The sequence below is a fragment of the Eschrichtius robustus genome, chromosome 10, assembly GCF_028021215.1.
Source record: "Eschrichtius robustus isolate mEscRob2 chromosome 10, mEscRob2.pri, whole genome shotgun sequence".
Classification (NCBI taxonomy): Eukaryota; Metazoa; Chordata; class Mammalia; order Artiodactyla; family Eschrichtiidae; genus Eschrichtius; species Eschrichtius robustus.
This window is the reverse complement of record NC_090833.1, coordinates 43,563,229-43,577,365: the sequence shown is the minus strand read 5'-3', so window position 1 is coordinate 43,577,365 and position 14,137 is coordinate 43,563,229. Positions and strand designations below refer to the sequence as shown.

Sequence of the window (14,137 nt, the reverse complement as noted above, 5' to 3'; positions counted from 1 at the left end):
CCTCAGCTGGAAAAAAGTAGCAGTTGGAGCTACAGAAAAAGGAGTTACGTGCTATAGAACAGACACTGTAATTGAACCTACCCTTAATATCTGTTTTAAAAGTCAATAGTTGAGAGAGAAAGTGATTAAGTTATTGTCATCAGGCCAATCATAGAATACCTTCAAAACATTTAAGTAGCACTTCATTAAATGGGGAAATATGGGACATCTGTTATCACCAATGATATTTCCTCTTGTCTTACAGGATGTTCTCTCAGACATATTTTGTCAAGGCAAAATAGCCCAGCTCAGTGTCAGCTGGGCACCTGAGGAAATATACTATCTTATTCATCCCACTGAAGCAGTTACAATTATTAAAAAAAAAAAAAAAAAAAAAGAATTCCTATTTAAATGCAATAAGTAGCATCCTGATTATTACATGGACGAAAAGGACATGGTAGATGTCAATTCAGGGGATTTTTAGTTATTCTGTGAGAGCCTAATACTTTCAAATGATCATTTAATGAATTGAAGTTTAAAAAAGCAAAAACAAAAGAAGTCTTTGAAGATTATGTATGGTCAAGTACTACTTGAGTTGATGTAACAGATGATTAAGTAAACAGAATAATTTTTCCTCTCTGGAGATTCAAACTGGTATAGGTAAAGGATAACAAAGGCAAAACAAAAAACAAAAAAAGAACCAAAACAACTGAACAGGCGTACCTGTTTTTCTCCATGAGGCTGAGTGAAGTGGGTAACAGCACTCTAAGCAAACTGAAAGGCTATAAGAATCTTGGAAGCACTATAATGAGGAAGAAATATACAAGAACACTAAAATAGATAACTATGGTCTCAAATTTCAAAACAAGGGGAAAGATGGATTTTGCAACATTAGAAAAGATGCATATTCCTGTTATGAACTGAATGTTTGTGCCCTCCCCTCAATTCATCAGTTGAGCCTCTCCCTGTGTGATGGTTTTAGGAGGTGGGGCCTTTGGGAAGTAATTAGGATTAGGTGAGGTGAGGAGGGTGAGGCACTCATGAGTGGAATTAGTGCCCTTATTAAAAACCCCACAGAGCTCTCTCACTCTTTCTACTATTCGAGGATACAGTGAGAAGTTGGAAGTCTGAAACCTGGAAGAGGGCTCTAACCAGAACCCAACCATGCTGGCACCCTGATTTTGAATTTCCAACCTCCAGGACTTTGAGAAATAAATCTAGCACATCTCCCTCGGAAAAGGAAGCAGTAAACACCAGTAGTTATCATTTTTATTAAAAGCCAATTATGTTGGATGAACTTGACTTTCTTTTCCATTCCTTCAATCAGGTGTATTTATGAGGCACCTCAACATGTGGCAAGGGTTGCTCTAAGCACTAGGGGTACAGCAGTAAACAGGACAAACCAAATGTCTGCTTTCCTGGAGGGTCCGTTCTCATGTGTGGAGACAGACACGACAAAATCAATTAAACAGATAAACAGAAAATCTTTTCAGACAGGAAAAAAAAAAAAGTGGTAGGAAGAAAATGAAGCAGGGCTGTGGGATGGAGCACAGTTCTCAGCCTTGGCACTGTTGGCCCTTGGGGCTGGATAATCCTGTGTCCTGCGGGGCGCTCTTGTGATTGTTGGATGTGTAGCAGCATTTGCGACCTCTACCCATATATGACAGTAGCGTCACCCGAGTTGTGGCAATCAAAAATGTCTCCAGGTATTGCTAGACGTCCCCTAGGTGGGAGGGGCAAAATTGCCCCCAGTTGAAAACTAGAGTAACTAGAATAACTTGGTGGTACAGTTATTGCTACTGTAGATGGAGCAGTTATAGGAGGTCTCTCTGGGGAACCCCAGAGAATAAGCCAGCCATGTCAGGAGAGTTCTAGACAGAGAGTTACAGCTGGCACTAAATCACTAAATTGGAAGAGTCTGGTGGGCAAGACGGAGGGCTGGTAGAGAGAGTGGTCTTAGTGATCACAGACGTAAGCAGCAACTGGGGGACACAGGGCCTTACAGACTATAGTTAAGAATCAGAATTTTATTCCAAAATAAATGAGAAGACATTGGAGGGATTTAAAAAGATAGGTAGCAAAAGAATGATATTCTCATTTGAAAGACTCACTCAAGCCAGTGAATGGAGAATGGACTGTAGGACCAGGTTGGCAGGATGGAGACAGGAGTCTGGTTGAAGGATCCATGTGGGCTGCTCAGGGCAGGGCTGCCACATAAGGTTGGGTGGATTGTGTGTGTACTGGGTTGTTGGTTTATAGATAGGAAACTGGGGCTCAGGTAAGTAGTTATACTCAGCTAGTTCATTATAATAAAGTTGAGAAGGAGGCCACCTCCAATATGGTTAGATGAAAGATCCAGGTCTGACAAACAATTCCAGTCTCCAATTTCCCTCTTGAACTGGAATTGGAAGTTAGCAGTAGGGAAATGTATCATGGCACTCCATGAACTTGTAGTTCAGTTATGGACGTGTTGGCAGAAGTAAGTGGTGATTGGTGCTCAGTGGCAAAAGCAGGGACCTCTGAGATAAATAGAAAGAACATGAAACATATGAACAAGAAGAAAGCCAGTATAGCAATATTAATATCAGGGAGAAAAAAGAGATGAAAGCAAAATTTAATAAAGTAGAAAACAAGCAAACAAAAACAAAAGAAAAAATTAACAAAATCAAATCTAGTTATTAGAAAAGACTAATAATATGAACCCATCTCTAGAAAAATTGAACAAGGAAAAAAGAGAGACGATACAAATAGATAATATTAGGAATAAAAGAATTAGTAAGAATATGAACAATTTTATTACAAAACCTTTGAAAACTTTGATGAACAATTTTCTAGAAAAATATTAAATAGCAAAGTTGATGCAGAAAGAATTAGAAAACCTGAACAGACCAGTAATCATTAAGAAATCACATTACTAGTAAAATATCTATCCCCCAAATAAGGAATAGGCACAGACAATTCTATAAATATTACCTAATTCTCACGTATTAGAGAAAGCCCCTGGCTTATACAAGTTATTCTGAAGAACAGAAGAAAAGGAAGTCTCCCTAGTTTGTTTTATGGTGTCAGTACAACTTTGATTCCTAAACCAGACAAGAGCTGTATGATGAAGGAAAATCATAGGCCAGTGTCAATTAGGAAAATCTAAATTATTTCCCATGGTAGAGGGAAACTAAATACTGCACTGAAGTTTCTAAAATTCACCCATCTAAATGACTTCACTATCCCCCTTTCAATTTATATTTGACTCTAAGTTACAACTTAAGTATAAATGCTGTTTAAGGTAGTCTGGGATATAAAGATGTATAAGCCTCAAGTGGCTTACGTCCAGATAGGTTAAGAGAGTCTCTAGTAAATATAACATGAGCCAGAATGTGAGGATGGCCACAAAAAGGTTCAAAGTACAATGAGATTCAGGAGATGGAGGGATTCCTTCTGTTTGATAAGACTGAAGAATGTTTTAGGAAGGAAGAGACGTTTGGTCTGGGTCTTAAATGAAGAGTGGAATTTCAATAAGCAGGAAACAAGATGGAGGAGCAAGGAATTAAAAGAGGTGCCAAGATAAGAGCAAAGAGGCAAGAAAAAATAAGTCTCTTCAGGGGAAACATGAACATTTCTATGAAGAGGATATATGTGCTTATTTATACTTCCACTTTAAGACAAAGCTGGTAGATATATAAAAACCCACCACCACCATATGACTTAAAAATAGCTGGGAAAAAAAAAAAGAGTGACAGGATCACAACACGAAATTAAGACTTAGAGTAATACAATAAAATACATATTCCGGAATTCTATACATTTGATACTAGTAAGTGATAAACTTGGCTGTGAAACATAAACTTCCAAGGGGTCAACTCAAAGGGATAAACATGATCAATTACATAAATGTTATTAAATAAAGTCACATTATTTAACTAATAGTCAAGATGGAGATTGGATTGGATTTGCTCATGAGAGCACAGATATTCTGATTAGAAAATCATGGTATCAGTAATATCCTTGGCATAGAGATGAGTTTCACTGGGCTGGCCTAACGTTTTCCATCAAGATAAGCCAATGACCTACAACAAAAACAAAACAGAATAAAGAAACTGTGTGGGATCCTCTGCAACATGGTACAGGTACATAGTTCTCTGCTGCCTGGGCTTAATCCAGGGCACATTTTGGAACATGTAAAGGACCATTTGCATTACATATTTTTCACTCAATCTACCATAAATTCTGATTCTCAGTTGATCAACATTTCAGATAGTTTAAGGGAGTGAATTAAAAATTTTACTCCCTGGAAGTTGGACAGCGCATGTAAATCAGTGGAGTTAGAACACACCCTCACACCATGCACAAAAATAAACTCAAAATGGCTTAAGAACTTAAACATAAGACATGACACCATAAAACTCCTGGAGGAGAACATAGCAAAACATTCTCTGACATAAATCGTACCAGTGTTTTCTTAGGTCAGTCTCCCAAGGCAATAGAAATAAAAACAAAAATAAACAAATGGGACCTAATCAAACTTATAAGCTTTTGCACAGCAAAGGAAACCATAGACAAAATTGAAAGACAACCTACAGACTGGGAGAAAATATTTGCAAATGATATGCCTGACAAGGGCTTAACTTCCAAAATATACAAACAACTCATACAACTCAATAACAAAAAAACAAACAACCCAATCAGAAAATGGACAGAAGGCCTAAATAGACATTTCTCCAAAGACATACAGATGGTCAATAGGCACATGAAAAGATGCTCATCATCACTAATTATTAGAGAAATGCAAATCAAAACTACAATGAGGTACCACCTCACACCAGTCAGAATGGCCATCATTAAAAAGTCTACAAATAATAAATGCTGTAGAGGGTGTGGAGAAAAGGGAACCCTCCTACACTGTTGGTGGGAATGTAAGTTGGTGCAGCCACTATGGAAAACGGTATGGAGGTTCCTCAGAAAACTAAAAATAGTTACCGTATGATCCAGCAGTACCACTCCTGGGCATATATCTGGACAAAACTGTAATTCGAAAAGATACATGCACCCCTATGTTCATAGCAGCATTATTCACAATAGCCAAGACATGGAAACAACCTAAATGTCCATCGACAGATGAATGGATAAAGAAGATGTGGTACATATATACAATGGAAGACTACTCAGCCATAAAAAGCAATGTAATAATGCCACTTAGAGCAACATGGATGGACCTAGAGATTATCGTACTAAGTGAAGTAAGTCAGAAAGAGAAAGACAAATACCATGTGATATCACTTATATGTGGAATCTAAAATATGACACAAATGAACTTATCTATGAAACAGAAACGGACTCACAGATATAGAGAACAGACTTGCGGTTGCCAAGGGGGAGAGAGGGTGTGGGAGGGATCGATTTGGCGTTTGTGATTAGCAGATACAAACTATTATATAGAGAATGAATGAACAAGGCCCTGCTGTATAGCACAGGGAACTATATTCAATATCCTGTGATAAACCATAATAGAAAAGAATATTTTTAAAAAAGAGCATGTATATATATATATATATATATATATATATATATATATATAACTGAATCACTTTGCTGTTCAGCAGAAATTAACATTGTAAATCAACTATACTGCAATAAAATAAATTTAAAAATTAAAACAAATTTACTCCCCAGCCATTACCTAGAACCAAACTCTCTTATGTTGACAATTTAAAAAAGCCACATCCTTTAACCAACGGTTAAAATGGAGGGAAGGTGACATTCTGATTTCCTCCATTGGTATAGCTTGGATTTCTACACAGGGTGACCCAATCCCAGACTGAGTTTTTGACAGCCTTTGTTCTAAAGGAACTCTCATATGTATCTTGAAAACAGATCCTCCGATGCACTGGAGGAGTACTTAACTAATCCTGTATGTTTATATAACTCAGTCCACTTTTCAGAACCTGAGCTTCCATCACTCTCCAGTTAAGCCAGCTGTGCTGCCTAACTTCTGTTTGCTTCCTCAGCTCCACTTTCCTACTTTTTCCACGTTGCTCTCCTCCCTGGGAGGCTCCCTCACCTCACCCTCTAAATCCCCCTTCGTTTTAACCAATGAGGGCCCCTGGCGGGAGATCAGAGGAGGAAGGAAGGAGGCTTCCTTCCTGTGGGAAGGCCTCAGGCTGGCTTTGTCCCTCAACAGTAGGTCACACCTCCTTGTAGGATGGCCCTTTCTACCCAAAATTCTCATTCTGGGTTCTGGGAATCATCACCTCCCCTCACCCCCTGAGGCCTAGGAATAACAGCTGTTCTGTTACTACTCCTGGGTTATCACACTATTCCTTGTGAGTTCCTCACAAGTTGCCACCATCTTTGTAAATACTCCCTTTATTAAATATTTCTCCAATTACCCTTATTCGAATGTGTCAGCTCTTTCCTGCTGGGTCCCTGATACGCTAGTACATCTTGCTTTCAAAAGCCATGACTTCTTATCTTCCTCAAATGCCATCAGTTTTCATAAAGCTTCTTTTTTTTCTTACATCAGTTTTGACATTTTGCTATTCCAGCTGGAGAAGTACCTTGGATTTTTCCTCAAGCTAGAAGCCAACACAGTACAAAAGGGCTCCTCTGTGGGTGTTCCTCCCACAGGACAGCTGAGTTGTACCACCTCGTCTCGGCGCTCGTGGCTTTTTCTCACTATAAAATTCCTCACCGCAAACAAACACCGTATCTATAGATATGCAGAAAACTTAAATGTACATTGAGAGGCCTGATTCCCTCGCCTCCCTCTGGCCTCCAGCCACTGGAGCTGGTCCCACACATCACAGATGGGGAGCAGCTTACTGACACAGCAGTAGCCGTCATGGATTTGCTGAGGTGGGAAATACGTGTTCAAGCGTGAAAAGAACTCAGTAAGGTCACATGACAGTGTGAAAAGTCAGAGGTGAGTTCTGACTCAGTTATTCTCAAAATCTCTCTTTGGGAAACTTTGGCTATTGAACTTGATGTACTTTTCCATGGGACAATGGGAGGATAGGAATAAACACATCAACCTACAGAAGTTCAAAAAAATTATCTGTCTAATTGACAAGCACTGGGCTAGAAGGGAGAAGACTTAAGTTCAAGTCCCAACTTTACCACTTTCTCATTTCTGGATGATATTAAACAGCTCACTTATTGAGTCAGTTTTTTCACCTATGAAATTGGGATGATAAAACTTGCCATGTCTATCTCAAATGGAAATTGGATGGACCCAAGAACATAACATATTTGTCTATCTGCCAGCACTTATTGGACGCCTGCTCTGGGAAGGGCTGGCCAGAGGCGCAGAGGCGGCTGGGGTGGGAGTGGGATGGAGGTGAGGAGAGACACCAAAATAGGCTCTTTTGAAAAAAAAAACAAAACAGATTTAAGTCCTGAATTAAAGTAACAATTTAAAGGACTTTTGATGATACTTAATTATCAGCACCTAGTCACCAAATATAACGCACCAAATGATAAAATATAATTACAAAAATAAATGAACACAGAGTCAGTGCCAAGTTTGGTCTTCCAGGTTTGGTTCAGGGCAAAGCCAGAAAACAGTGAATAAACAAGGGAACACTGTAGTTTACAGAGTATCAGTTTACCTTGGAGAAAAGGGCAAATGTTTGGAACTGGGATAGAGCCCATTCAAACAGCAAGACTGAGAGAGGCGGGTAGTGTGTGCTCAAAGAGTCTGATTCTTCTGACAGCCCAAACATATCATTACCCGGCCTCGAGAGTAGGAGTCAAAAGATTATCCCTTTACCCGTTTTTCATTTCCAGCATTCACATGGGTGTAAGACCCAACGTACTAACTCCTCAGCCAAAAGTCATAGACAGAAAAAGCTGATTTCAGAAGGTCTCATGAAAAACATTAAAGGATCTTCTAGTGGTGTCACTCACAGGGAGAAAGACAAATTCTTTTCCATAGTCTTGTCAGACAGAAAAAAAAGCCAAAATTTACTAATTTAAAAAGAAAAAAAGAATGCACAGAGATCACCATAAGAAGCAGGTCACGGGGAATATGAAATCTATTGTGTTTAAATGTCATTTTAGGGAGTACCAAATAACTCACCTCGCAGAAGTAGGAGACAATGGGATTGACATATACACACTACTATATATAAAATAGATAACTAATAAGGACCTACTATTTAGCACAAGGAACTCTACTCGATACCCTGTAATGGCCTATATAGGAAAAGAATCTAAAAAAGAGTGGATATATGTATATGTATAACTGACTAACTTTGCTGTACACCTGAAACTGACACAACACTGTAAATCAACTGTACTCCAATAAAAATTTTTTAAACAGCTCTAGCTCCATAAATATAAGGATTAGGTTACTTCTAAATACTCTGTTTCAAACGTACATGTGACAAGAGCTCCCCCTCCTTTCCATCCCTCTCCCTCCTTCCTCCCCCACTGCCCTCTGCTGCATGTATCTACAAAGGTTGGACAAGTATTGTCAATTTTCTTAGTCCTCTTGGAAATTATTTCCTTCCATCACCCCGTACAGCTATATCCTTGCCCCACACCTATAGAAAGCCAATATATTTGTATAGCAATGTATTTATATAATTCCGATGGTGAGTTTACGAACGTTAATGGTTCCATGCTCTCTTAGCATGTAGTTCAGGCTTCTGCATATAACCTCTGATAATGTTATGCGGCAACTTGGCTAGGCTACGATGTCCAGTTACTTGGTTAAACACCAGTCTAGATGTTGCTGTGAAAGTATTTTTTAGATGTGATTAACACTGAAATCAGCAGACTTTGAGAAAAGCAGATTACCCTCTGGAATGTGGGTGGGCCTCGTCCAATCAGTTGAAGGCCTTAAGAGCAAAGTCTGAAGTTTCCTGAAAAGAAAGGAACTCTCCTCAAACCTGCAACACAGAGACTCCGCCTAAGTTTCCAGCCTGCTGCCCTGCAGAACTCTGACTCAAAACTGCAACAACTCTTGCCTGAGTTTCTAGCCTGCTGGCCTGTCCTACAGAATTCAGACTTGCCAGCCTCTAAAACTGTGTGAGCCAATTCCAATTCCTTAAAATAATTTCCCCTCCCTCCCTCCCTTTTCTCTCTCTCAAGACATACATATTTCTCCTATTGGTTCTGTTTCTCCGGAGAACACTGACTAAAACACAATTACCCTTTCTTCACATGACATTCTTGCAACCATGCCTTCCTTAAAGTAAATACATACATGGTTCTTTGTTTTAAGAAAAGTCTGTGTGGTGCAGATGACTCTGTAGATGTTCTCTGTGACCACACAGGAAAGATCAGGCATATGCATGACCGTATCGGGTATTGGCGCACAATCCTTAGCTGGCGGGTCTACAGCTGGAGGATGACCAAGCTGTTGGCAAAAGCCTCTGGGAAGATTGATCCTAGGGAACTAGAACACAGTGCTGAAGATCTCAAGGGAGATTGTTTATCTCCCAGCACTCATAACAAGTTTTGTTAACAAGAGACAGTAGGTGAGGTACGATGAGAAAAGGTGTCTTTCTAATGCTCCCTCAGATTTTGAGAATACGGCCTACTGCTCTCCAGAACAGTGTGGGAGCTGAGAGGAGGTGTGGCTGGCTGATGTGAGGGCAAGAAGCCAATTTGTAGATGGTGTGTCATCGTGCATATACTATCAGCCTACTTTCACTTTTGAAGACCAGGTTTTAATTTTTTTTTTTTTTTTTTTCTTTCAGGAGAGTCTTGATTTTGGTCCTACGATCAGATTATGCATCAGAAGATGTCTCCAGGTTTTTGGTCTGGAGAATATGGCTATCTTATCATATTGCTTCTGTGATCACCTTCCTGTCTCCAGGATTTTCTTTATGCTACTCTCCTCAGTTAACTTGGCTGGCCTCTCACCCCCTTTCTCCACCTTTCCAGACTATGAGCTTCCTTTAATGCCTGTCTCAAATCGCACTTCTCAGGACCACAGTATGACTTTTGTGGGCCTTAGGCACTTTTGCCTTCACGGGCTCCTTCTCTCACTAAAAACAAAACAAAACAAAAACCTAAAAATTTGCTTCACATCTGCATTGGTAGAAAGAAATATAATCCACACCGGAATATAATCCACATAGGAATCTAATCACTTTTTCTTTTAATTTTGAAAGAAATTCAAAGCTTCTCATGGGCCTTTTAAAATATCACGGGCCCTGGGCACTCTGCCTCCTGATGCTGCTGGATGATAAGCCATCCTCGTTCCTCATCCATAAAAGTATCCTATACAGATTCCTCTCTCTTAACTTATTAACATAGAGAGGCTCAAATTCAAATCCCAGCCTCTTCACTTTCTAACTATAAACCAGAGCAAGTGAGTCAAACTTTCTGGACATCAGTTTCCTCCCTTGTGTAATTCTTACCTCATACAGTTGCCATGGTAACGTGAGAGCCTGTATATACAATGCTTAGTACCTGGTCCGGAGCAAATGCCCATAACTGGTAGCTATTTATATTTAACCTGACATTGGTCATCAACTATCTTGATTTAACTATCACACTGTTATCTACCTTTTCACTTATGTTTAACTCCTTTATTAAACTGTAAACTCCTAGAGGGATGGGACTAAGTTTTAGACCAGCGGTTCTCAAACTGCTGTGCATCAGAATCCCCTGGGGGAAGTGTTGAAACACAGACGGCTGGGTCCCACCCCGAGTTCTTGATTCGGGAGGTATGGGGTGAGGCAGGTAATATGCCTTTCTAGCAAGTATCCAGGTGATGATGAGGCCTGCTGGTTTTAGGGTCCCATTTAGAAAACTACTGTTTTAGATAATTCTGCACCCTCCCCAAATCTAGCACAGAGGAGAGCTTTCCAGTACTTCAGAGTAAATTATTTAGGCAAAAGGTAACAAACAATCCAGTGGGAAAATCTGTCCCCTCCCCCAACTGTGAGAAGATTTCCATTACTTCAGGGGCTGAGCAGAAAGAGATGAGCAAAGAAATCTCATTAAAAGAAAAGGGGCCAGTGGCACAATTGAACACTGTCATCTGTTGGGTTTCAGGGGCATGTGCAAAATGCAGACAAGAAGCCAAATAATAGCTCAGCCAACTCGAGGCTGCCTGTGTTCTGAGCTCAATCTATAACAGTGCCAGCAGGGCTGCTGGGATCCATCTGCTACTCTCTTTTTGACAACAGATCTGAGGTCCCTCTGGAAGGAAATAGCTTGACAGGAAGAAAGAAAGATTAGGCCAACTTAAAATGTCTGGATTTATGAAGCTGCACTTGAATATGGCACAGCTTTTAACTCTTTACGGCACTTTGCTAACCTTCAATATACCCCTGCTATTCTTTCTGATTTCTCTGTCCCTTTCATGAAGAAATGTGAATGCCAAAGCTCTCCTGGACACTTTCTTTTATAAATAAATTAAGGTCGCAGGATTCAAAAATGAAGGAAGCCTTGAGATCCTCCAGCCCAATGCACCGATTTTATGGATGAGGAAACTTAAGCCTAGGGTTAATCCTAAAATGCGTAACTGGTAGTGGTAGAGCCAGGCTGGAATCCAGCTGCCTTGACTTGCAGTGGGTATGTAGTGTGTATAGTCCTTTACGCTCCTAAAATGAGTAGGAAAAAGATATCCTAAATGTCCATCAACAGAGGAATGGATAAAGAAGATGTGGTACATATAAACGATGGAATACTACTCAGCCATTAAAAAGAATGAAATAATGCCATTTGCAGCAACATGGATGGACCTAGGGATTACCATACTAAGTGAGAGACAAATATCATATGATATCACTTGTATGTGAAATCTAAAAAAAATGATACAAATGAACTTATTTACAAAACAGAAACAGACTCACAGACTTTGAAAACAAACTTACCGTTACCAAAGGGGAAATGTTGAGAGGGGGAGGGGATAAATTAGGAGTTTGGGATTAACATATACACACTACTATATATGAGATAGATAATCAACAAGGTCCTACTGTATAGCACAGGGAACTCTACTCAGTATTCTGTAATGACCAATATGGGAAAAGAATCTGAAAAAGAATGGATATATGTATATGAATAAATGAATCACTTTGCTGTACACCTGAAACTAATACAACATTGTAAATCAACTATACTCCAGTGTAAAATAAAAATTAACTTTTAAAAAATGAGTAGGAAAAAGATATCTTTTCTCCACTACATTTTAAGGAGGAAACGTGATTTTCTCCTTTACTTAGGTTACTTTTCTCAACATGCCCTTTTGTCCCTGGAAGCAGGAGGGCTTTATCAGAGCCACTGAAGAGAAATGAACCACTGTAAACAGTTTTAGCAGGGCCTGGAAACTTGGGGGCAGGGACAATGTCCACTGGTTACCCAGAAACTTGGCCAGAGCAGATTCTCAAAAACCAAGTGGTGAATGAACGAATGAATGAATTTCTGGTTTGATGGTTATTTGCCAATTTTTCAGTCAATTAAGGAATGAATGTTTCACATTAAGATTTTAAGCCTGCTGTGGATTCTCTTCTTTCTTTATTAGTAAGTGAGATGCTTACATGAAACCACAATCACCTTTTCTGTACGATAGGCAGTGTGTCTGATGGAAAAGTACAGGCTTTGGTGGTGGAAAATTTTGAATCCCAGAGTGTTCACTCTGTTTACTTAATTCTAGGCAAGTTATAGAAACTTTCTGAGCCTCAACTCCCCTCCCCCAACCAGTATGTGTAAAATAAAGATAATAATACTTACTACTTGAGGGTTTTTGTACACATTAAATAAGATAATGTGTGCAGACTGCCTTTCACTATGAATAAATGTGTGTGTCCTCTCCCCTCCAGCACCAACTGCCTATTTAAGGGTAGTATAGGTATTGAGTAGGTGAAGTAAGTATAAATATCAGGAGAGTAAGTATAAGACTTTGGATGGAAACTGAAGGGACTTTTTTGGCTGAAAAGGTACACAAATCATCATCATCATCATCATTATGGTTACCCAGCAGCTGCTTTTATGGATGATATGCTTTGAAATAAATATAAGCAAAGCTCCTATCACCTAGGTATTCTTCACATTCCATAATCCCTCACCATTTCCCCAGTTTCCAATAAAATAGTTTTCAGGAAAAAAATAAACTGAGCTTTTTGCTTACCCTTTTGTTCTTGGTTTCCTTGTCCTGGGCTCAAGAAACTCTGTCTCCTCCTCCATTTCCATTTCAGGGATTATGTTTTTCTGAGAAGACTGCGGTGAGAGCATTTCCCATTCACTGTCATGGGTGACAGCCTGCAACATAACTGTATCGGGGCCAGCGCTGCCTCGGCTCATGTTCTTCCACGATTGGCTGCCCAGGCCAGAGGCTTCCTCTAGTGCTGAAGATTCTAGAGGCTTCATTTCTCCCAGAATCTGCATTTGGGGGCCCTTGCCCAAGCTGTGATCAGAGGCTGGCTCCACAGCCTTGCCAGACCATCCAGGCCCTGAGTCCCTAGTCTCCGATGATGGGTCACCAACCTCACTACGGCCCAAGACCATCCAACTCTGGTCTTGCCTAGGGCTTTCAAAAGATGATCTCTTATCATCTTTGGAAGACATTCTCTCTGCAGAAAGATGGTTTCTTGCATTGAAGGAAGCAGGTTGATGTGTGTCTGGGAAGCTTGCTAACTGAGTTCCTGGCAGCCCCGTCTCTTCGGAATCTATGTGAAACTCTTCTAATTCCGACGTGATTTCTCTTGCCTCACAGGCCTCTGGCTCTGGGGGTGAATTTTCTTCGTGCTTTACAAGTATGTAATCCATGTGTAGTGCAGGTTGATCTTCATTCTTCTCAGTGTACCTTTCTTCCCCGTATTCTGATTTTACCTGCTCAGGCTCTTTGGTAGGAATTATTTTTTCTTCTCCCAACTCTAATAACCCCTTGCTGGCACCTAGAAGTGGAAGATGAAGGTGAGAAGGAGAGAACAAGGCTTAATTAACACACGGTGTGACTTGTGATCTTCGCAAACAATCTATCTAGAGAGATAGTTTAAAAAACATTTTTATTTTGTAGAGCTGTTTAATTTTCTCAGACCCTCTCAAGGATACTTATTAGACAAGCGGTAGAAATTACTGCGGTAAGGCAGAACTTGGCTAAGCACGCACTGCAAATGTAGTTAGTTTCTCTATAGCCATATTGGTAGGAAAAGTGTGTTTTACAAATGCATTCATTGAATGAAAGCAGCAATTTCTTGAGGGT

At 39.9% G+C, this 14,137-nt stretch overlaps 1 protein-coding gene across 2 annotated transcripts in view; it reads right to left on the bottom strand.

Annotated features, from left to right (window-relative positions):
• PRUNE2 (prune homolog 2 with BCH domain) overlaps positions 1 to 14,137 on the bottom strand; it is a 258,015-nt gene that overhangs the window by 71,070 nt on the left and 172,808 nt on the right. For both annotated transcript variants that reach the window (XM_068551791.1, XM_068551792.1), the window contains exon 9: positions 13,064 to 13,829. In XM_068551791.1, the coding sequence (XP_068407892.1) occupies positions 13,064 to 13,829 (766 nt within the window). The remainder of the gene's footprint in view (positions 1 to 13,063; positions 13,830 to 14,137) is intronic.